The sequence below is a fragment of the Parambassis ranga genome, chromosome 17, assembly GCF_900634625.1.
Source record: "Parambassis ranga chromosome 17, fParRan2.1, whole genome shotgun sequence".
Taxonomy (NCBI): domain Eukaryota; kingdom Metazoa; phylum Chordata; class Actinopteri; family Ambassidae; genus Parambassis; species Parambassis ranga.
The window spans coordinates 8664544-8686958 of record NC_041037.1 but is presented as its reverse complement, the minus strand read 5'-3'; the positions used below and the strand labels follow the sequence as shown (position 1 = coordinate 8686958).

General features: G+C 41.5%; 2 protein-coding genes across 2 annotated transcripts; one reads left to right on the top strand and one right to left on the bottom strand.

Moving 5' to 3' along the window:
- Positions 1-3705: 3705 nt before the first annotated feature.
- LOC114449655 (oxygen-regulated protein 1) lies at positions 3706-11944 on the bottom strand. The gene is made up of 4 exons (XM_028427473.1): positions 11264-11944; positions 10193-10349; positions 6424-9926; positions 3706-5550 (listed from the first exon to the last, which is right to left on the bottom strand). The coding sequence occupies exons 1-4, from the start codon at positions 11942-11944 to the stop codon at positions 3706-3708; spliced, it is 6186 nt and encodes a 2061-aa protein (XP_028283274.1).
- Positions 11945-15788: 3844 nt separating this feature from the next.
- Positions 15789-21645, top strand: tcea1 (transcription elongation factor A (SII), 1). The gene is made up of 10 exons (XM_028427624.1): positions 15789-16044; positions 17062-17124; positions 17207-17312; positions 17880-17982; positions 18074-18222; positions 18323-18379; positions 18649-18803; positions 18882-19028; positions 19127-19198; positions 21215-21645. The coding sequence occupies exons 1-10, from the start codon at positions 15970-15972 to the stop codon at positions 21221-21223; spliced, it is 936 nt and encodes a 311-aa protein (XP_028283425.1). The 5' UTR covers positions 15789-15969; the 3' UTR covers positions 21224-21645.
- Positions 21646-22415: the final 770 nt, after the last annotated feature.

Here is a 22415-nt window from a genome sequence, read left to right as displayed (position 1 = left end):
CCCAGTGTTTGCCAAAGCCACCGTTTGGGCCAAATAGCTCTCATTCTTGGCAATGTGTAGAATTTTGGGGCGCTCTTATATTTGTTGCAGAGAGATTCCGGCTTCCTCTCCGAAGCAACAGGTCTGCAGGGGGGCTCATTAAACAACGTGAATCAAATAAGACTTTGACATTAGTCAGAGTTTGTCAGGCTGTAATGAGACAGGGCAACAGAAGCTAAATCGTGTTTCTGGGTGTCATCGTTTCAAAACCACAAGCACTGGGCAGCAGAAAGGCACTCTTTGTTTCATCTCCCATGATGGTGAATCACCGACCCGCGAGCCCAGTAGCCATAGCAATCGTTCCCAACTGTATTTGCCAGAGCTGAGATGGAGGAAGATTCAGAGGCTCCAGAAACGTTAGTTATTTGTTGTGCTTGGTTTGATGAAGCGATACCTTCTTTGTGGGTCATGACAGTGCAGATTTAGTGAAGAGAGTGTTGCAACACAATGTGTTCATTGCACATCAGTGAGTGCATGGAGAGCAGACTGCAGTAATTCTAAAAGAAAGAAACTAAGTTGAGGTGAATCCATGCAAAATAACTAGGTATTTTCATGTGTTTGGGGTCTGATTTAGTCCAGGAGCATACACATCCATGCTTTGTAGAGGTCAGTGTCTTGAAGCTCCATAAAGTGCTCACAGCACCGACAACATCATCATCAAAACATCAAGAAACTAGAGAAGGTGTGAATCTGTGAGGTTCGAAGAGCATTCTTCTCTCAGTGCTCGATGTTTGATATTCCTCTGTCATCAGCTTTAACAGTGTGACCCTTTTCTACCAGCAGCAACCCTTTTATATCCAAGAAAACCCAAGAGACCATCACCTCACTCTATTACCAAACTGATTTTCTTAGATGTTTCCACTGTTTTGATTGCTTTTCCATCTCATTTATGGTTAAAAATGTTGAATAAATTCCTCAGTATCCATCTGAAAATAGCCATAAAATGTCCCTTGACCCATTGTACCAAATTTGCTTTTCCTCTGGCCCAAGGGAGATTGGACAGCTTGGTCATTTGGAGCTTTTGTAGATAACTGCATGTACCCAGCATTGTTACTATGTACTGTTGTGTGACTAACTAACATGTCAAGAACATGTCATGGATCTTTTCTAGTCTCCCAGGATGGTGGTCTTCTTCCAGGCTCTCTCTGCCACACTCAGCAGTCCTTTTCTTTTGCCAATGCTGCAATCATTGCCCTTGAGATAGAAGGTGGCTGAATGAAGGCTGGACGTCCATGTTTTCTCAGTCATGACTTGCAAATTTCAAACATAAAAAACTCAAAGGCCTTCAAAGTGCAACATTCAGGGGTTTGCTTGTACTTCTGTCAATAGTTTTATTCAATAATCCTGGTACCTTTTGTGCCACTGGTTCTAATGAAGAATTTTCTTTTCTGCTCTTAAAGTGATTAGTTTTTTCAAGGTTACTGTGGACCTTTTCTGTCAGCGATAAACAAAAGTAGGGACAGGCGCTCATTTCAGGGGAACAGAGCTTCCACTGGATACCTTTGGACCATAGTAACAACAGAGGAATTAAACTGCAGGGGCTGTTTTCCAAGTCTCCATAGTGACTGACAAAACCCTTGGAAAGTGTCCAGAATGGTCACTTTGTAAAGACCTCTCTCTCACACACTCTCTCTCTCTTTGTCTGCCCCTTTCTTTGTCTCACTCAGTGCATGTGTGAGTGATTGGGTCAGGGACAGGGAGAGGTAACACACACACACACACACACACTAATAGCAGGAGCACTTCCCAGCATTTCCCATCCCCTCTGTTGGATTACCATAAAATCATGAAGTGTCAATAAAAATAGCATAAAATTGTCAGAATGATTTATCCCTGCCCAAATGAACACCTGCTGTCATCTGGTCATACTTATTTCAAGGATAATATCCTCTGGTCACACATGTTTCAAGCCGGTCTGTCGGTGACGATCACATCAAGTGTCACTTCCATATGCCTGACTGCATCAGGGGGGCATCAGTGACACCGACTGACAGCTGCAGATGACACGCGCTCTCTTCTCTGCACCCTCACCTGCCTGAGGATGATAAAGAAAGACAAACCCCACAAATACTTTTATAATAACTTTGTTTCAGAACGTTAGCGAACTAAAACATCTGTATTGTTTGAAGAAAAAGAGTCGAGTTTAAAGAATAAATGGAGTATTGTAAGACCAAGGCTTTCTCAGAATTCACATGCTGCTTCACAAAACGTCACCAGAGTGCAGAGATGCTTCCAGGCAACCGTCACAAATGGGATTATTTTTTACCAGTTTGTAAATCAATCCTGCAGCGTAATGAGGCAAGGTTATCATTGAAATCAGTTCCTGCTGTGCACTAATTAAACTGACAAACACACTCATTGGCTGATGATTGATTGATGAATTGATGGGTAGGGTGGTTGACCAGCTAATCAAACCAAATGAAATGGTCTCGTTGGTGCAACTATGGGTTTTTCTTTCTTACTTTGGTTTGCTTTATTTTATTTATTTATTGATAAATCTTTTTTGTACTACCTCTGGGAAACATTGACGTCATCAACGTGATAAGGTGTCATGTTGAAACAGAACGCAGGCACAGAGCAAGTTCATGTCTTAACAGAAGTGCCTACTGTTTTATAATATGATATATGACAAAAATGTTAGACACTGACTTTAATTTTCTATAGAATGCTTAAGATTAATAGCCAGAATGCCAAAATCTAGGCCTATTTGAAGCCTGCACCCCTATGACTAAAAAAAAATCAGCCACAGGAGAGCTAGTCAATGTAGCATCAAACAATGCAGAACAAAGAAGTGTCAGTGTTTGGTATGTAAATCACCCAACAACTAACCTGTATGATGATGATCTGCAGGATAGTCGTGATCCCTCTGCTTTGTGTGTGGACCAGGCTTCTAGTCCTCCATGCAACATCAGCAATAGTCAGTCTATACTGCACCCACAGTTTTTCCTCTTTGACGTCTTCTTAATGCCTGGAGCTGCCATTAAGCTAAATGTGAGTTCACCTGGTAGAGAATAAACTTCACAGGTCTTGTTTTTGATGCAGGAGAATATGGATTTCTAATTTTTCAGGCATAATTGTTCATTAGTCTGCCGGTACACATTTTTTTACTACAGTTTGAATCATTAAACATAAGTATGTGTGATCATTGCTCATTATAACAACAACATATGATGATGATGGTGATGTCAGTATCTCAGGGGATGTATAACAACAGAAGCAACAGCGACCCCTGCAGGAATATGTTATAAAACACATGCAAATGCTCTCCTTTTGGTATTTTCAGTTAATAACTAGCACAAGAAAATTGACACATATTGCACATTCTGAAGGAATCAAACAAACAGTCAAAGTAAAACAAGTGAAATTTAACTTTTAGATACATTCATTTATAAGATGCATGTATTACATTGACTGTACTTTAAATTACAGGTAATATGGTGATGGACAGTTGGAAACAGTAAAAAAACAGTTCTTAGTTTGCCATCCAACCAAATTCTTGCGTGTAAACGTACATTTTTTATTCATAATTAAGAGGCACAACTCTTATTGGTCACCGCAAACACACACATATCTAGAGGTGTGGTGAGGTTTGTAATGATTGAGCAAAGGTAAATAATAATCGGCACACCCTGCAGCAGCCTGTGTGAATGTTTCTGTGATGATATATCACAGTATGGGGCAGTATTGGCCACATCTCACATGCAGTGCATCTAGTGAGTCTTGTGATTGCAGTGCACTCCCTCTACCACTAGATGTCCTTCTTGGCTGTGTCACAGTTGAGGAGGGCTCACCCTCCGGATGCACTTTTCTGTCTGTGGGGATTTTAAACTCAACTGATGCAAATGAAGACAGGCTGCCATTTTTATTTGCCCACGTTTTAGAAGTATCGACAGTAGGTGACACCCTCACGCCTCTCCTGCTCGAATCTTTTTTCCCACTTCTGAAGCTGGAATCATCCATGAAGGGATCAGAGTCGCTTCCATGCGGCATGTTGTAGTAGGTGCACTTTGGAGTTAGAGGCTTCGCCATCTCCTCGAGCTCTGACGACGATATGGCTGCAAGGGGGCTGGGCTGGATTTTGAAATGAGGCGGGGATTCCTCGCTGGTGTTCTCCTGACCTGTGTCTACAGATGTGGTGTCCACATGACTGTACATTCCCTGGGAGACCGGAGGAGACTTCCTGATAAGGTGGTTCTCCTTCAGCAGCCATCTACCCTTATCAATCAAAACCCCATCAGCCAAGTCGTTTTCTGAGGCAGCAGACGTGCACCGTGCAGGCTGTGCGGCAGCTTCAGCGTCTGCTTTCAAAGAGCTTGCAGCACTGAAATAAGACAGATCCTTCGAGGCTTTTGTGCCAGAGTCGCTTGAAGATGAACTCCCTGCACTTTTTGCCACATTTGTTCTGTGTGCTGACTGTGAGGTTTTCTCTGAGACCTCCTCTCCGCTCTCTGTGATGATATCCAGGGAATCCTGGGTTTTATATCCACCGCTCTCTGATGTTTCTGGCCTGTAATCAGATAAATCAGAGGTACTGGGGCTCGGAAGACGTTTTAAACCATATGAACTGTCTTTTCTGCTTTTTGAAATCATTGTTTGTTTAGTTTGAATGAATCGAGCATAGTCAGGCTCTATCCTAATGTTCCCCTGAGTGTCATAGGTGAATATAAGTGATGAAGACTGTAGGGCGTGGTTCACAAAATCAAGTAATTCCTGTGAGATTTCCACAGGGTGAGACATGCTGTTGCTACTTTCCTCACACTGCTCGGCCCCCTCATTTTCGGTTTCGAGCTCAGTCCCGTTACCTTTGTCGTCTGCACACTGACCCTCAGAGGAAAGTTTGCTTGGTGATTCAGAGTCATGTTCTCCATTCGCTGCTTCACAGCTGCTGACCTGCTGCTGTAAGTAGGAGGCCTCTTCCAGCATGTGTTCACTCTCATCAGAAACACTGCCCTCATCAACCCTGCCTTCTTCTGCCTCATCCTTTGAATCTTCTCCAACCTCATTTAACTCTTCATCATTGTCCCTCTCCTCTTCATCATCTATACAAAGACCTGTAACCTTTTCCTCTTCTCCTGACTCTTCTTCCTCACTGTTATTTTCTGCTTCTATGTCTTCATCACTTTCTTCTTCTTCCTCATCTCTGGCCACTCCTGCTCTCTTTTCTTCTGCATTTTTGTCTTCAACATCCTCACCATCCTCCTCATCCTCATTCTCCTTCACTGCTTCATCACTATCCACCTCCATTATCTGCTCTTCTATTTCCTTTTCCTCATCTTCCTCATTTATCTCCTCCCCTTCCTCTTCCTCCTCATTAACCTCCTGTACATCCTTCTGAGCTACTACACATTCCTCCTCTCCTTCCTCCTCCTCTTCCATCTCTTGTGATATAGTTTCTATCTCATTTTCCTCACCTTCCTCCCCTCCTTCCTCCTCCTTTCCCTCCTCTTCTTCTTCCATCTCTGGTGATATAGTTTCTATCTCATTTTCCTCACCTTCCTCCTCTCCTTCCTCCTCTTTTACCTCCTCTTCTTCTTCCATCTCTGGTGATATAGTTTCTATCTCATTTTCCTCACCTTCCTCCTCTCCTTCCTCCTCTTTTACCTCCTCTTCTTCTTCCATCTCTTGTGATATATTTTCTATCTCATTTTCCTCACCTTCCTCCTTTCCCTCCTCTTCTTCTTCCATCTCTGGTGATATAGTTTCTATCTCATTTTCCTCACCTTCCTCCTCTCCCTCCTCCTTTCCCTCTTCTTCTTCTTCCATCTCTGGTGATATAGTTTCTATCTCATTTTCCTCACCTTCCTCCTCATTTACCTCTTCTACATCTTTCTGAGCTACTACACATGTTTCCCCCTCTCCTTCCTCCTTCCCCTCCTCTTCTTCCATGTCTGGTGATGTAATTTCTATCTCATTTTCCTCACCTTTCTCCTCTTCCTCACTTCCTTTTTCCTCCACCTCCTCATCTTCAGCATTAGTAAAATGACCTGGCTCTTCCTCTCCTTCTTTCTCGTTTTCATTCATCTGTTGTTCTTCCTTCTCCAAGTCCTTAGTAAACAAACCTGACTCTTCCTCCTCTTCTTCCTCCTCCTCCTCCTCTTCCACTTCTTCATTTATTTTTTCTCCTTCCTCCTCTATACACTTATTAAATTGACCTAACTCTTCACCTTCTTCCTCTTCCATTTCCTCCTCCTCTTTCTCCTCCTCCTCATCCTCTGTTTCATCATTTATCTTTTCTCCTTTCTCCTCTATACACTTATTAAATTGACCTAACTCTTCACCTTCTTCCTCTTCTATTTCCTCCTTCTCTTTCTCTTTCTCCTCCTCATCCTCTGTCTCATCATTTATATTTTCTCCTTCCTGATCTAAATCCTTGGTTAAATGAGCTGACTCTTCCTCTTCCTCCTCTGGTTCTTCCTCCTCTTCTGCTTCTTCGTTTATATCGTCTATGTTCTCCTCTTCACCTGTCTCCTCCATATTGTCATCCTCCACTTTCTTTCTAATCTCCTTCTTCTCTGTTTCCTTTTCCTCGCTGCTTTCCCTCTCTTCGGTGATGCCTTTCATTTCCTCATCCTCCTCCGTCTCTTCAGCACCTTCTCTCTCATCTGTTTCTTCAACACTATCTACTTCTCTTTCCTGTTCACTCACTAATCCTTCCTCTGTCTTGTCAGCCTTCTCTTCTAATCTCTCCGCCAGTTGTTCTTCATCATCTGCTGTCACCTCGTCCTCTGCTACTTCTGCTACCTTCTCAACAGATTCCTTGTCGCTTCCTTCCCCTGGTTCACATTCCTCATCATTAGTTATTTCGTCTTCCACTGCCTCCTTCTCTCTTTCACTCTCACCCTTTCCTTCATGCCCTTCACCATCAGCATCTGTCTCTTTGGTCTCTCCACATTCTTCCACTACACCTGCGTTTTCCTCTGTCTTCAATTCTTCATCATTTACTGGCACCTCAAACTCTGTCTGTAATTCTTGAGGCGGCTCTGGCTCAATCTCAGCATCATCATTAGACTGTTTTGTTTCAGTAATGTCATCAGATGTGCATGCTTCATCTTCTTTGACAAATTGTTCTACATCTTCCTCTGACTCTGACTGGTTTCTATCAGTTTCTAGAAATGTACTTTCTTCCACAGGGTAAAAAGCCTGTTGGATTGTTGAAGTAATCTCCGCTCTGAGTTCTTGTGGCATATTCAGCTCTTCCATCAGTTCATCTATAACCATATTCTGATCCTCGAACACATCACCGCTTTCAGAGACAACATCCAGTGCAAACTCAGTTTCCGAGACTTTGGGAGACAGCGGTTCACTCTCAAGTCTTTCTCTCAGAATCTGGAAATTCTTCCACCGCTCTCTGAACTGAGAAGATGCTCTGCTTTGTAGATCAGTCAGACTTGCCCTCTGCTCTTCCGCATCCTCGATGGCAGACATTTTCTGCAGTGATTCCATCATAAGCATGGCCTCTGAGGTGCTTCCTGATTGGCTACTTTCACCTAACACAGGGCTTTTTAGGCTGTCTCTCAGAGTCATGACTGAGAGGAAAGACAGGAAGGCTTTGCATGATGAGCCGAACACTGAGGCTACTTGTGTTGGGAAGTCAGGAAGGCTGCTGGACTTCTCAAGATTAGAGGTTGTTTGTTGATTGTTGGTGTCTGATGCTGTTCTGATGCAATGAATCGATGAACACAGTTGTCGCACAACAGGTGTTAGCTTTGCTTTGGGGCTTAGAATGTTATAAGAAGATGGTTGATCGTCAGCTGGACCGATGGCCTCTGCAGATTTATGTGACCTTAGCGTGCTCTCCTGGTGTGCAGCGTCAACTCTAACGCTGGGCATTGAAGCACATAAACCTCGTGCTTTCTGTTCACTGTGTAGCTGTGCTGTTGCTGGGCCTCCATAGGAATGAGGAACTGATAAACATGAAGATGATTTCTTCATGGGATCACTGGTCGTTGGATAACATTCATCTAAATAAGTCGGGCATTCAGACTTTTCTTCTGATTCAGAGTCAGCGCCGATCTTAAACACAACCTTTGTCCGGGGTTCTGTTCTGTCTTCGCTTACCTCCTCTGAGTATGGCACTGCATCTGGGCTGACTTTTTCTAACCAGTTCTCAACATATTGGTGGATTTCAGAAGGTGAAGGATTGAAAGAAGGCATGGAGACACTCTCACTCAGATTTGAAGACTTTGGGGGAGGTGATATTCTGTTTTCAATCACGGACCTTGGTTTGCTAATTGTCTTTTTGCCTGGCAGAGGTGTTTTCTTTGTTTGTAAAATGTCTGACATGTTCTTTTTCATTTGAGGCCTTCCAGTTGGAGTTTTTACATTATGGTCACTAGCAGCCTTATTAAAGCTTTGTCTCTTTGGTGGGGTTCTTTTTACATTTTCACTACTAACTGAAAGGCCCGAGTCTTTCTTGGGCATCTTTTCTTCTTTAAGTGATTTCTTAGACTGAGAGTTTTCAGCTCTGTTACTCTTTTGTCCAACATTAGCGTTTTCTGATGAGACCTTTCTTCCCATACTGGCATCACTGCTAATCTTCTCAGTTGAAGAATGTTTGCCAGTTTTTGATGGGCTGATAGTGCTTTCTTTTGTTTTTCTATCTGTGCTGCTTGTTGAGGTTGAGCTTTTCTGATTCCTAGCAGGTCTAATGATCTTCTTCTTTATACCTTTTGCATCTTTCTTTACTGTCTCCTGATTGTCTGTATTTGTTGCAGTTTGGGCTTCTTTCTCAGTCAGTGATGACAGATCATTTGTAATCTCCTGTGTCACAGATCTTGGCTCTGATGACAGTGATAACATCTCCTCTTTCTGCCTTTGTAGGGAGTCAGCAGTGGGTGGCTGCCAGCTACCATCTATATCACAATCATTGCTGGATAAATTAGACCCTGAGCCAGAGGATGGTTTGCTTTCTGGAGCAGGAGTGGAGCCGTGTAAAGGATCGCCATCTGCACTATATTCCTCATTTGCAAAATAGTTGTCATAGCAGCCCTGACTTTCATAAATATGCATCACAGTCTCTGTAACCTCCATGCCATTATTTTGTATCTGAAGAACCTCAGCGACTCCTGATGACTTGATGGAGGAGTTGGAGCATTTGTTGCTGGTTCCAGCGGACGGTGTTTTCCGAGGTTTTGGGATAGGTCTGTTGCTGCTGCTGCTGTGTCTTACAACGCAGTAGCCCTCTGTTGTCTCACCATCAGCCGTCCTCTCCATGTAGGAATAATGTCCAAGCAGGCTCTCTTGAACCCCTGACTCCGTGACTGTCTTCACACTCTCAACAGACGCCTTCTTATTAACATGTCGAGGACCTGGCGTAGGAGTGCGTTTGAAACTTGTTTTTGATTTTCCTGTGGTGTAGCCATCGTACGCACGCTCATTGTTAAAGCCGACAGCCTTTCCAGCTCCAGCAGAATAGTTCTCCTCTTTGGTTTCATCCTCAGTTATGCTAGAGGAGTCTTTGGCAATGGCGTTGTTTGAGTCAGGCGAGCTGTTGCCTGACCCAGAAACAGAGGCACAGACTGTCCTCTTGCTAAGGCTGGAGCGGCTGAGAGTGGTAGTCCAGTGGAGCATTTCCTCTTCTTTTATGGTCAGACGCACTTTCATCTCCACTGTCATGCTGCCATCTTGGTTCACACGAAAAGACTTTTCAATGTCATCGTCGTCCGGTACGATACATGTATGATGCTCATTATCTGCCCTCCCAGTTTCACATCTCTCCATGGACGTGTGAGGCTGGTTGATTTCTGTTTCAAAGGATCTGTTATGGTGGCGCAGGTGACCATTCATGCTGCCGCTTTGAGACTTGTTTATCTGGTTGACAATATATCGCTCTGACGACAGGGAGAAGTTCCTTGAGCCTCTTCCACTTGAGAAAGATTTGTTCTTCTCTTTGGTTGTAGGTGTTCATAATTAAAGGGAGAGAGAGAGAGAGAGAGAGAGAGAGGGAGGTTATTTTGGGCCTAGAACACATAGTTGGTTGAATTGGTTTGATAAGTTTTTAGCCAAAGACAGAGCCAGACTTGAGCGCACAAGCATCAATTGACTCTTAACTAATCCTTTATTGGGTCAGTGACATTATCTTAAGTTTGATTGCTTTGTAGTCTTCAAAATGATTGGAGCATATAGTCTAACCATATGGCATAGTAACACTCACGGGCTCTAGGTTGCATCGGTTGTTCCACAGTTTCTATGAGCATCGCCTGTGCCATCTGGCTCGTTCTGTATAAACTGTAGTTTCCTAATCTGAATGGCTCATTGCCCGCTGCCACAACCACTCCAGAACACAAGATGAGTGCAGCAAGACCGTCAACCTAGAAGAAAAAAACAAACATGTTCAGTACAAGACAAAAAAAGTCTTCACATTTATAGTTCTGTTGAACTAGTCACATACTTTACAGTGTAATACACTCCAGAGATCCTTAAAAATTTCGATTTTAGTTTGCAATTTCAAAATTAGCATTTACGTTATTCAAGAGTCAGATCAACAAGCACAAATAACAAAGACTTTCAAGTGGCGCTAGAGACATTTACAGGTTCTCAACACTCAACCTTGAACAGGAAGCTTGTTGTTGTCGTGAAAGGACATGCAGGATTACATGGTAACCCAGCAGGAGGTAGATACTTTGATAGCACCTCTGAGCACTTCTTGGAATCTGTATATCATGAAAAGTCAAACAGTCAAAGCCCTGATTCTTATTCTCTGCATATGTCTGACACTGTAAACAAAGCCCCTAACAGCTTGTTAGTTAGTTAGCACATGTATACAGTCCCTACTAAAGCACTATAAAACTATCAGCCATATCTGCACATCACCTTCTGAGGTGCCTTTAAGAGAACTGAATTGGTATAATTTGGCAAACAGAGTGGAACATTTAAGTTTTCACATTGCGTGACAACTGGGAAGACTCCATATGCTGACCTGTGGCAAATATCCAAGCCTAGTGAGTCAGTGCATCACAAGTTCAAACAGTTTTGTCCAGAACGAAGAAATTATTGTCAGACAAAAGTGAAGAAAAGGTGTAAATATGTGTGTTTATGTCTGTCTACAGCTTTTTTCAGTCCTTAATCTAGTTAAGATGCCTACTGAGCCTTGTAGGACATATAGAAGACAGAGGAGTCAGCATGGTGCTTTCACTTTACCATACTTACTATACTAGACTATTTTGACCAAATTAAGCCAACATCACAGGCTTAATTTGGCATTGATTTACAGTCATTCACTTACTCTTCTGCCATCTGTGGAGTAGAGTTTCAGCACTGGAAATTGCAGGATCTGGGACAGGTAATCCAGCAAAGCATCAAATGTTGGTGCCGTTCTTCTCTGCAGCACAATTGTGCGTTTGACAGTGGGGTCCCTGTTCTTGATGACCACAAGCCTCTTTGGTGTCCTTACTGCTGCCCTCTCCATGACCTTTGGTGGCCTGGTGGCAGCTTCAGAATTTCTACCAAATGGACCAAAGCTGAGTCCTTTCTGCCTTCGTCGTCGTGCACTTAGCGGCCTGGTGGTATTCCAGGGTACCTGCCGCCGGTTCACTTCATCTAAGTTTAATGGCTTCACTCGTTTCTGATCAGAACACACATAAGCTCCCCCGTCCTGCAAGTCATCCAAACCCTTAACGAGGTGAGTCCCCCGAGGTGTGGTGATGGTCCTCACTCCAAATGGCAGAGGCACTTTCTTGGACAACGCATCCAGTAGAGCATCAAATGTCTTGAAGGTGCGGGCACTGATGACCATGCGATGCCCGCTGAATTTATAGTCACCACTTTTGTAAAAGCACACTCTCTTAGAAGCAGAGGGATCAGAGCCGGGCTGTATGGGACGGGAGGGCAACGTCTGACCACTACCAGAAGACAGTCTCTGGGCAGGATGATCCTGAGGATGATCCTGGACAGGTGTGTTGCTCATTTTTGTGGAGGTTGCTGGAAGGAAGAAAAGAGAGAAATCTTCAGAATTCAGGTTTTACATTGTCACTTTACATTAATACTTACACCAAAAACTTTGTGGGAATCAGTTCGTAAAGTGAATCACAGTGGTTAATATGGCCCTATAAGTAAAAACAATATTTTGACATTTTTGGAATTACGCAATAAAGTTAACATAAAGTAACAAAAAGTAATAGTGATGGAAAACAGATGCTATTTTCCTAAAATATTATCGTCATCCTGTAAGCAACACTAGACAAATCACAAGTCATTTAAATGTGAGATTTGACACATTAATTTCTTCCCATCACTGCCTGAACATGTATATTTAAAGTGTTTACTTTGCAAAAAGAAATATAGTTGTTTACACACATGCGTGAAGCAAGGGGACAGAAAACGCAAACAGTCTTTTTACAGAATATTGGCTATTTTTCCATTATACAAAAAGGTAAGACAATAAATGTCAGTATAAAGCAATCGAGTTCAACAGCACTCTAAATTACACTCCACAATGTGACCATATAGTTAAATCCAAACCTCTAACACCAATTAATCAATCATAACCTATGAAGGATTTATTATAAGACTGCTGGTTTCGGTGTAAATGGCAGCTTTGTGCTACTATTATTCATATAATAATAGATGACATTGATACAGTTTACATAATAGATGCATAATACAGGCCTAAGGAATGTAACTTGCACATTTCAAAAGGCCGTGCTGTAGAGCCATGATGTTAATCTAGCCTGTTTAAAACATACATTTACTCTCCCGTAAGGAAAACAGGTTAAAAATGGAAGATTCATAGTTAAAATAATAACCTACTTACAGTACAGACAACAAGTCTAAGTTGACGTGGACACAGGTCTCACACACCTCTGAACAGATGGCCTAATCTGACAGATTAAACCCTGCATGTAATGAAGAAAATAAGCGACTGACAAATAAATGTGCCGATAAATGTAACGGAAAATGAAAACTTACCGTATAGCTCACATTTCACCTTAAATATAACAGCTAAAATAACACACAGTGTGTAACTCTGTTACTCCTCTGAGCACTGGGCAAAGCTTCTCAGCAGTGTTGGAGGGCTATTTTGGGACATGCACCATCATGGCCAATTTGCTTAATCTTTGCTCACGCTTAATCAGCATATCAAGATAAGGTAGCAAAAGGGATCACAGAGGAACTTTACAAGCAGCAGACTGGAAATGTATCCTGTTATTTGTGGGAAATTCAGTTATATTTTACATATACAGACAGACAATAACTTTAATTGTCCAAATCTGCGAAATGTTCATCAAGAACCTGGTTGGAAATATTACATTTAAAGTGTAAAAACAAATATTCCACACATCTACTCTGCTTTATGGACATTTTGGTAATGTCTTGTTATTTGCAGCAACATCACAAAGTGGGAAACATGTGGTAAACAAACCAGCGAGTAAAAGGCTTAGCGAGTACCAGAATAAGCAATCGGTGAGGAAGGGGGCGTCGAAAGTTCATGAAAGCATATGAACTCTCCAGGTCAAATGATATTGGTGAATCTTTACAGCTCCCAACAGATACCACTGGCGGTGAACTACCTCTAATTTGCAAGCAGCCAGCATAATCAGATTGGAGAGGTCTTGGCCTAATAGGGATTAGGTTAAAGATTTTGCGCACTTGCTGACAGCATGTGGCAGAATAAGGTCCCTACAGAGCACTTTTATCTGGCAGCAGGTTCTAGAAATCCACTGTCAGACTTCAGGGCACACCAAACATCAGTATTTGGACTTTCTAGATGTTACTAGAACAATATATAATCATAATGTAGGGAAATCTGTATAATTGTGTCCAATGTCAGAAGGTATATACGGTACATCCAGAAGTGTATAACATGTGATTTGGATTTTTGTCTTTTAAATAGAGGCTAATGGTGTAATTGCATCAGTAGGTGAGAGCTGTGTCACTATACTACAGCCACCAGACAGTGGGCCAGTTGCCGAGTACCCCTGACTGAGTTAAAGCTCCCAATAAGGCCCAGTAACACGTGCAGTGTCCTGAAAGATGGAGACTGAAGGACGGGTTTCTGTCTGTCCCACAGTCCAGAGACAAGAAGTAGCCTATTACATGGTGTATATTTTTTTCAAGTGTGTTATGGTTTTGCTGTATATTTTATGTCCTTTAATTAGCAGCATATGTCATTTTATGCTAAATTATTCAGACTATTGCAATGATTGCCTAACCTTCGATCACTAGGTGGTAATGTCACCTGCTGGTCTGTTTGGATTAGCAAGATCCAAATTAGCAAGTCAACAGTTGCAACATGAACACAGTATAAGATCAACAGTGTTGTGCCTGGATCCTGATACTTGAACGGTCACAGGTTTGATTTCATACCTGCCATGACTTCATCAGAAGCCTTAAAGCATTAAAACGCTCCCAGAACAAGAAAGAGATCCTTTCATGGACTTTTAATTACATTCAGTGACACACTGGTCACAACAGTGTTCATTGCTGCTCAGAGAAACACTAATACACACTTTCAACAAAAGAAACAACAGAAGGAAAGAAAGAAAAGAGAAAAGAAAGATCAGCAGGAGGTGAAGAAAAGAGTAAAGAAAGGAGAGAAGCAAAAAAAAAGAAGAAAACATGCTGCTGTCTGTGGTTCTGATCACACTAATCCACACTTCAAATCAAACCAAAAAAAACAACAAAAAAGAACAAATAGAAGAAGAGTGCAGAGACAAAGAGGAGAAAAATCAAACTAAAAACAACACAATAAAAAAAAACCCCTAAACTATACAACATCCAATTAAAGTGAATGGATTGTTCAGGTGACCTATCCAGGGTGTACCCCGCCTCTCACCTGTAGTTAGCTGGAATAGGCTCCAGCCAGGATAAAGCGGGTTAATAGCTGATGGATGGATGGATTGTTCAGGTTGAGGGGGGAAATACTGCCCCTCAGTGTTTGATTTCAGATATTGCAACAATAAAATGTGTGTAAATGTGACAGGGTTTTTAAAGGCTGTTTGAAGAGATGCTAACATCCTTGTTGGTGCACAAAACTACATCATTCATGCTACACTCCATTTACCCACAGATTAAGAACCTCTAACACAGTATTGCTAATGATATAGCTCTAAATCTGAAAATGAATCCAATCCAATCCATCTTTTTTTATAGAGTACTTTAAAAAAAACAAGGTCAGCCAAAGTGCCGTACACTTAGATTAAATTACTAATAAAATAAAATAAATATTAATTTGATAAAACACAGGAATATAAAACAGTATAATAAAACACCAGTCAGGAGTCAGGAAATTTAAATTAAATCAACTTAGAAAAGTTGGGAGGAAGCTACAATTTACTTTCAGTTACAGTAGACGGTATTATTTGTCTGGCAACATGTTGTTTGCCTTTTCTGCTCCCTCCCCACACACAATGGACATGAGGAGTTTCCTAACAAAAACACGGAAAGTTAGAGTTTTTGTATAATCTGTTAGTGTAGTAGCACCAGTATGGTTGACAAAACTGTTGTTTCACTTGGAATTAGTTTCTGTTTGTCACTGTGTTTTTGTCTTTCTCTGATATAGTCATTGAGTTAAGTGTTTAGTTCTGTAGGTAAAATAGGTGTTTAACAACCTGTTAAAATCCGCAGGAAATTGCAATTACTTCATATTATTATATTATTTTTCATAATATACTAATATACTTTTTTTCACCACCCACAGAAGGTGCCCCCCCCCCACACACACACACACACACACACACACACATTTTCTGCTTTCTACGCCACTGCTTGGATAGCTCTCTCAGTGGGATCGTTGGTTCTGTCTCGATTACCTTTCCCTGAACTCATCGTGCATCATCTAGTCAGGTCTGCTACACAGCGGAGGGTCCGTGTGCGGTCCCGGTCCGCCAAGTAGACGCCACCGCTTTCACTCCAGTGGCGTGGTCTTTGTCGCAGATTTTTTTTTTCCTCTTTTTGCTACCATTTTTTTCGAATTCCACCACATCTGTCAACATGGGCAAAAAGGAAGAAGAAGAAATCATCAGAATTGCTAAGAAGATGGATAAAATGGCGCAGAAGAAAAACGGGGTAGGATGCATGAGAGGAATGAATGCTTACCTGTTTAGCGGATCAGGCTGATGTTGTTGTGTAGCTAACGACTAGCCAACTGAGCCTCTAGCCGGTTCAGTCATTGTCAACAAAACAATGCACCAGTGTGTCATTTTACCAGCGTGTTTCTCAACTATTATCTACACTTCTGCAACACTCACAAGTATAAGCAAGCAAATGCACAAGTGTCTAAGACCTACCGGCTAGCAGCAAACAACTAGCACGTCTGTTAGGATCTTTGGCAGTTCTATGTGTTAGCTACATAGCATCCCACTAACCCGTGCTAACTGTGCCCCTTTAAAACACGATATGATGTGGTTATTTAACGTAACTCATATCAAACTGGCTATCTAACCATAACAGAAGTACAATGTTCTCTGGAATTTAGGGTTTAACTATGTATGGGGATTTTATAAACAGCTAAGTAGCTAGCTTAGCTTGTTTACAGTGTTAGCCGCCAAGGCTGCTGTTACTGTACCTAAACAAGTGTGGCTCACACATAAATAAAGATGCTGATGTCTTTTCCGTACATTACTATTCGTTCTCCCAATTTTTGCGATTACTAATTTGGTCTTTAAAATATTAGAAAGTAATAAAAAAACGGATTTAACACCCAAGGGATTCGTTTAAATGTCATATTATGTCACACTAATAGCCCAGAAACGAAACCAAATATTTAAAATAAAATGACCCGGAAAAGCAGCATCAACTCTCTGTTCTGTGACCAAAGCATTTTAACGCTTATTTGCCGAAATTGTTTCTCTAAAGATAAATGTAATAACCAATGATAATATGTGTACAAATCCAAATATTGCATTATATTTTATTTTATTCAGCTTTTTTACTCTTTTATTACTGTTTATTATTATATTATTACTACTAAGAAATCCAGTGTTTGTTTGAAAATGTGCTTATAAAAATGTGTCACAGAGCAAGCTACAGGTAAGCAGAGGCTCAGTGTTGTAACCGTTTCTTATCCTCCTCTCTCCCCTGCAGAGTGGAGCTTTAGATCTATTGAAGGAGCTACGCAATGTCCCCATGACTCTGGAGCTGCTTCAGGTATTTCATTTGTTCTCTGGCCTCACTGTGGACACAGACAACATCTGAAACACCTAAGTTCTGACACCATGTCCTCCTGTAGTCTACCAGGATTGGGATGTCTGTTAATGCCATCCGCAAGCAAAGCACAGATGAGGAGGTGACATCTCTAGCCAAGTCCTTGATCAAGTCATGGAAGAAGCTTTTGGGTAATTATTTTTTTGTAATGGTGATCATACTACTCTGATTTTATTTTCTGCTTCTTTTCCACTCAGTGTTTATATCTTGTAACTAATCTGGTACACTGGGGCTGTCAAAAATGTCCTGTTGCTCTCTCTTTTTTTTCTTTTTTTAAATTGCTGACACTTATTCTCCACCTACAGAGTTATGAGTAAGTGAGCTGTTCAGCAGTACAAACAAATGAACAGCAGCTGCATGTTCCTGTGGAGATTAAAAATAGTTTATACTTCATAATATAGGCATGTTCTGACACAGTGTTATAATGAACTTTCTTAAACTCATAAAGACAGCGTTTGATTCAGGATTGAATTCAAATATCATCTACTTTAAGTGTATGTGATATGGAGCCAGCTTTATGAAGTCATATCACTCTTACTTCAGTGATATTCTGCTGCTAGATGTGGTTTACCGTGTTTGGTTTCTGCACAGCTCTTGTCTGTTAAAGGCCATCACTTATGAAGTTATTTACTTTTAACAGCTGCTTGTATCCCTGTCTTCCTTGACATCCATCCTTTCTTCTATCACTCATGCTCCAGATGAGCCTGGAGGTGGAGATAAATCTTCAGATGAGAAAAGGAAAGAGCAAACTACGCCTGTTGTTTCACCCTCACAGGGAAGCCCAGAGGCAAAAGAAGAAAGGTATTTTTCTATTTATATATCGACAGTGTTACTGACAGTTTTATTCGTTTGCTTAGGTAACTGATTTTAGCATCTCTTTTTACTCCCATAGCAGCTCCAGTAGTAATTCCAGCAGCAAGAGTGAACCCTCTGAAGTTGCTCCTAACACATTAATCAACACCTTTCCTCGTGCTCCGAGCACCTCTGACTCCATCAGGCTCAAGTGCAGAGAGATGCTGGCCAGTGCTCTGCAGACTGGAGGTAAGCTGTTTCTGTAATAATAAAATATTACTCTACTAATAGTTACTTTTGTCTTTGTTTACATTGTTTTCAACTGTTTTTCTGCCCTTTGTTTTTACAGAGGATTATATTGCTATTGGTGCTGATTGTGAGGAGCTTGGAGCACAGATTGAGGAATATATCCTTTACACTGAATGCATTTGAAGCGGATGTTTGTGTCCTGTATTTTTTATTATAGAGCTTCCGGTTTAAGTATGCACATCACTTAAGTTTAAATAACTTTATGTATTTTGTCTGAGCAATAGTGAATAGTGATTATGATATTAGGCATAACAAACTATAGAAATTTGAGTGGCTAAAAAAGAGCATGCCTTAAGGGCTGGTTTAAGGCTCATGTTGTAATGAAGCATACACATTGCCAAAATTAAATTCCTTGACCTGTAACACGCATCTTTCAAGAATTTAAGAATACAGACATGAAATACAAGAACCGCGTACGAAGCCGGATCTCAAATCTGAAGGATATGAAAAACCCTAATTTAAGAAGGACTGTACTATGTGGGAGTGTAACCCCCGAGCGGATGGCAAAAATGACCGCTGAGGTTTGTTGGCTGTTGATTATTCATTCTTTGCTCACATTTTAAATGCGGTTACCTACTGACATTCTGCTACACCTGTAGGAAATGGCCAGCGATGAGCTGAAAGAAATGAGGAAGAATTTGACCAAAGAGGCTGTCAGGGACCACCAGATGGCCACCACCGGGGGCACTCAGACCGATCTATTCACTTGTGGCAAATGCAAGGGGAAGAGCTGCACCTACACACAGGTAGCGATTTCCCCCATTAGAAGCCTTCATTTCAATGATGAATTTATTGGATATGATATTGTAACATTTTTTGCTTCTTTGTTTTTGGCCATTCCCAGGTTCAAACCCGCAGTGCTGATGAGCCAATGACCACATTTGTCTTCTGCAATGAGTGTGGAAATAGATGGAAGGTATGTTGTTTATTAGAGGTTTTGTTGACTTTGTTAGCTTGTACAGTTCCATGACCTAACATGCAATAACGTTTTATGTTTGATATACTGAACATCATCACACCTTAAGCACCTGTAGTGTTTGTATATAGACAAACTGAAATTTTGCATGATTTCCATGTGTCTAAAGTTACATTCTCAAGCATCCAGTATTTATATATCTATTCATCTATTTTGATCTGTCAGTCTTTGCATTGTGCGATGCATCTGTAAAGTACACTCAACAAAAATATAAACGCAACACTTTTGTTTTTGCTCCCATGTTTCATGAGATGGACTTGAAGATCTAAACTTCATTCCAGATACACAATATTACCATTCCTCTCAAACATTGTTCACAAATCTGTCTAAATGTGTGATAGTGAGCACTTCTGCTTTGCTGAGATAATCCATCCCACCTCACAGGTGTGCCACATCAAGATGCTGATCTGACATCATGATTAGTGCACAGGTGTACCTTAAACTGCCCACAATAAAAGGCCACCCTGAAATGTGCAGTTTTGTCTCACAGCAAAATGCCACAGATGCCACAAGCATTGAGGGAGCGTGCAATTGGCATGCTGACAGCAGGAATGTCAACCAGATCTGTTGCTCGTGCATTGAATGTTCATTTCTCCACCATAAGCCGTCTCCAAAGGCGTTTCAGAGAATATGGCAGTACATCCAACCGGCCTCACAACCGCAGACCACGAGTAACCACACCAGCCCAGGACCTCCACATCCAGCAGGTTCACCTCCGAGATCGTCTGAGACCAGCCACTCAGACAGCTGCTGAAACAATTGGTTTGCATAACCAAACAATTTCTGCACAAACTGTCAGAAACCGTCTCAGGGAAGCTCAACTGCATGCTCGTCGTCCTCATCGGGGTCTTAACCTGACTCCAGATCGTCGCCGTAACAGACTTGAGTGGGCAAATGCTCACATTCGATGGCGTCTAGCACGTTGGAGAGGTGTTCTCTTCACGGATGAATCTCGGTTTACATTGTTCAGGGCAGATGGCAGACAGCGTGTGTGGCGTCGTGTGGGTGAGCGCTTTGCTGATGTCAATGTTGTGGATCGAGTGGCCCATGGTGTTGGTGGGGTCATGGTATGGGCAGGCATCTGTTATGGACGAAGAACACAGGTGCATTTTATTGATGGCATTTTGAATGCACAGAGATACCGTGATGAGATCCTGAGGCCCATTGTTGTGCCATACATCCATGAACATCACCTCATGTTTCAGCAAGATAACGCACGGCCCCATGTTGCAAGGATCTGTACACAATTCTTGGAAGCTGAAAATGTCCCAGTTCTTGCATGGCCAGCATACTCACCGGACATGTCACCCATTGAACATGTTTGGGATGTGCTTGACCGGCGTATACGACAGCGTGCACCAGTTCCCACTAATATCCAGCAACTTCGCACAGCCATTGAAGAGGAGTGGACCAACATTCCACAGGCCACAATAGACAATCTGATAAACTCTATGCGAAGAAGATGTGTTGCACTGCATGAGGCAAATGGTGGTCACACCAGATACTGACTGGTTCTGAGTCCCCAGACCGCCAATAAAGCAGAAACAAAATGCACATTTCAGGGTGGCCTTTTATTGTGGGCAGTTTAAGGTACACCTGTGCACTAATCATGATGTCAGATCAGCATCTTGATGTGGCACACCTGTGAGGTGGGATGGATTATCTCAGCAAAGCAGAAGTGCTCACTATCACACATTTAGACAGATTTGTGAACAATGTTTGAGAGGAATGGTAATATTGTGTATCTGGAATGAAGTTTAGATCTTCAAGTCCATCTCATGAAACATGGGAGCAAAAACAAAAGTGTTGCGTTTATATTTTTGTTGAGTGTACATCAGTCAATCTGTGCCATACGACATCCTGCTATCTGAAAGGGTTGTAAAGGGTTCAGCATTGTTTCAAATGTTCCAATCTCAACATGCTCAACATATTATTCTTGTGTTTCTCGTGTTCCAGTTCTGCTGAATCTGCAGGCGGCATCCACGGCACTCCGACTAGTAGCAAAATTCCTGGACCAGTTTGTCTATCTGCAACAGATTGGAGCTTTGTTATTCTGTGGTATGTGGTACTAAACACGCCATACAAAGATGCCACTGCATTCACTGTTTGAATTAATATCTTAATAGATTGAGGTCATTGTCCGTTTCCTAACGCCCTCCTCCCCCCTCCCCCCTCCCCCCAAAAAAACTTTTACTATGGTTATTAGTTGTTTCTCACTGTCAGATATATGCGATCAATCTTGTCTCATTCTCTTTTATCTGCATTTTTTTACATGTAGTTTTAACTCTTTGGACAATGTTGTTTTGCTTCCCCTCACAACATTGCATTGTTTTATTTAATTTCCGAAATAAAGTGTAATCCATTTGATTAAAAAGAAGTGCTTTTCATTTGTTGTCTTTCATGATGCGCCTTCAGTCTCTTCTGGTTATGTAAATCTTTAACATTATACTAATGCAATTAAGGATCTGAGAGGACAAACATTTTGTGTGTTTCTGTCTCCCTGTGTGTGTGTGTGTGTGTGTGTGTTCGAGGAGTATACGTTTTGTAATTGGAGGAATATTCATCACATCAAAGTGAATGCTGATGTATGCATATTAATCCATCTAGGGAGAGGATAATGTCATTGGCTGGACCAGGGAGGATGCACAATTGTTTTCCCTTCAGCTTTTTTTTTTTTAATTGCCAGGTGCACCCACTCTGTGTAGATGAGCTGCTGTGCTGCCTGAGAGACACAAACGTTGGAATAGTTTTAAAATATGAAGGGACCTGCTGATCAAAATATGTTCTGATGCCCACTAAATCAAATAAGGTGTTCATTTCTATTTATTCTATCAGTTTACAGTGTGTTGTTTTTATTGATATATGTTATTATTATTTTGTGTTATTTATAGTCAAATAGCATACATTTCAGGGTAATTACAGGCCTGGTGGTTTGACCCCTAACCCCAGCATCTGTCTTTAGTGCCTTTGGGGTAAACAAGAAACATGGTGAAGATCTTTAATTATATGTCTACTTATAACCAATATTTACATTGCACTATTAATTTTAGCTGTAATCACCAGATCAAAATATTACTGCTTTTTGTGTGTAGGACCCAAACACACACAAGAAAGGTGTGTAAAATTGTGAAATTATGTAATGAGCAACATATAATGA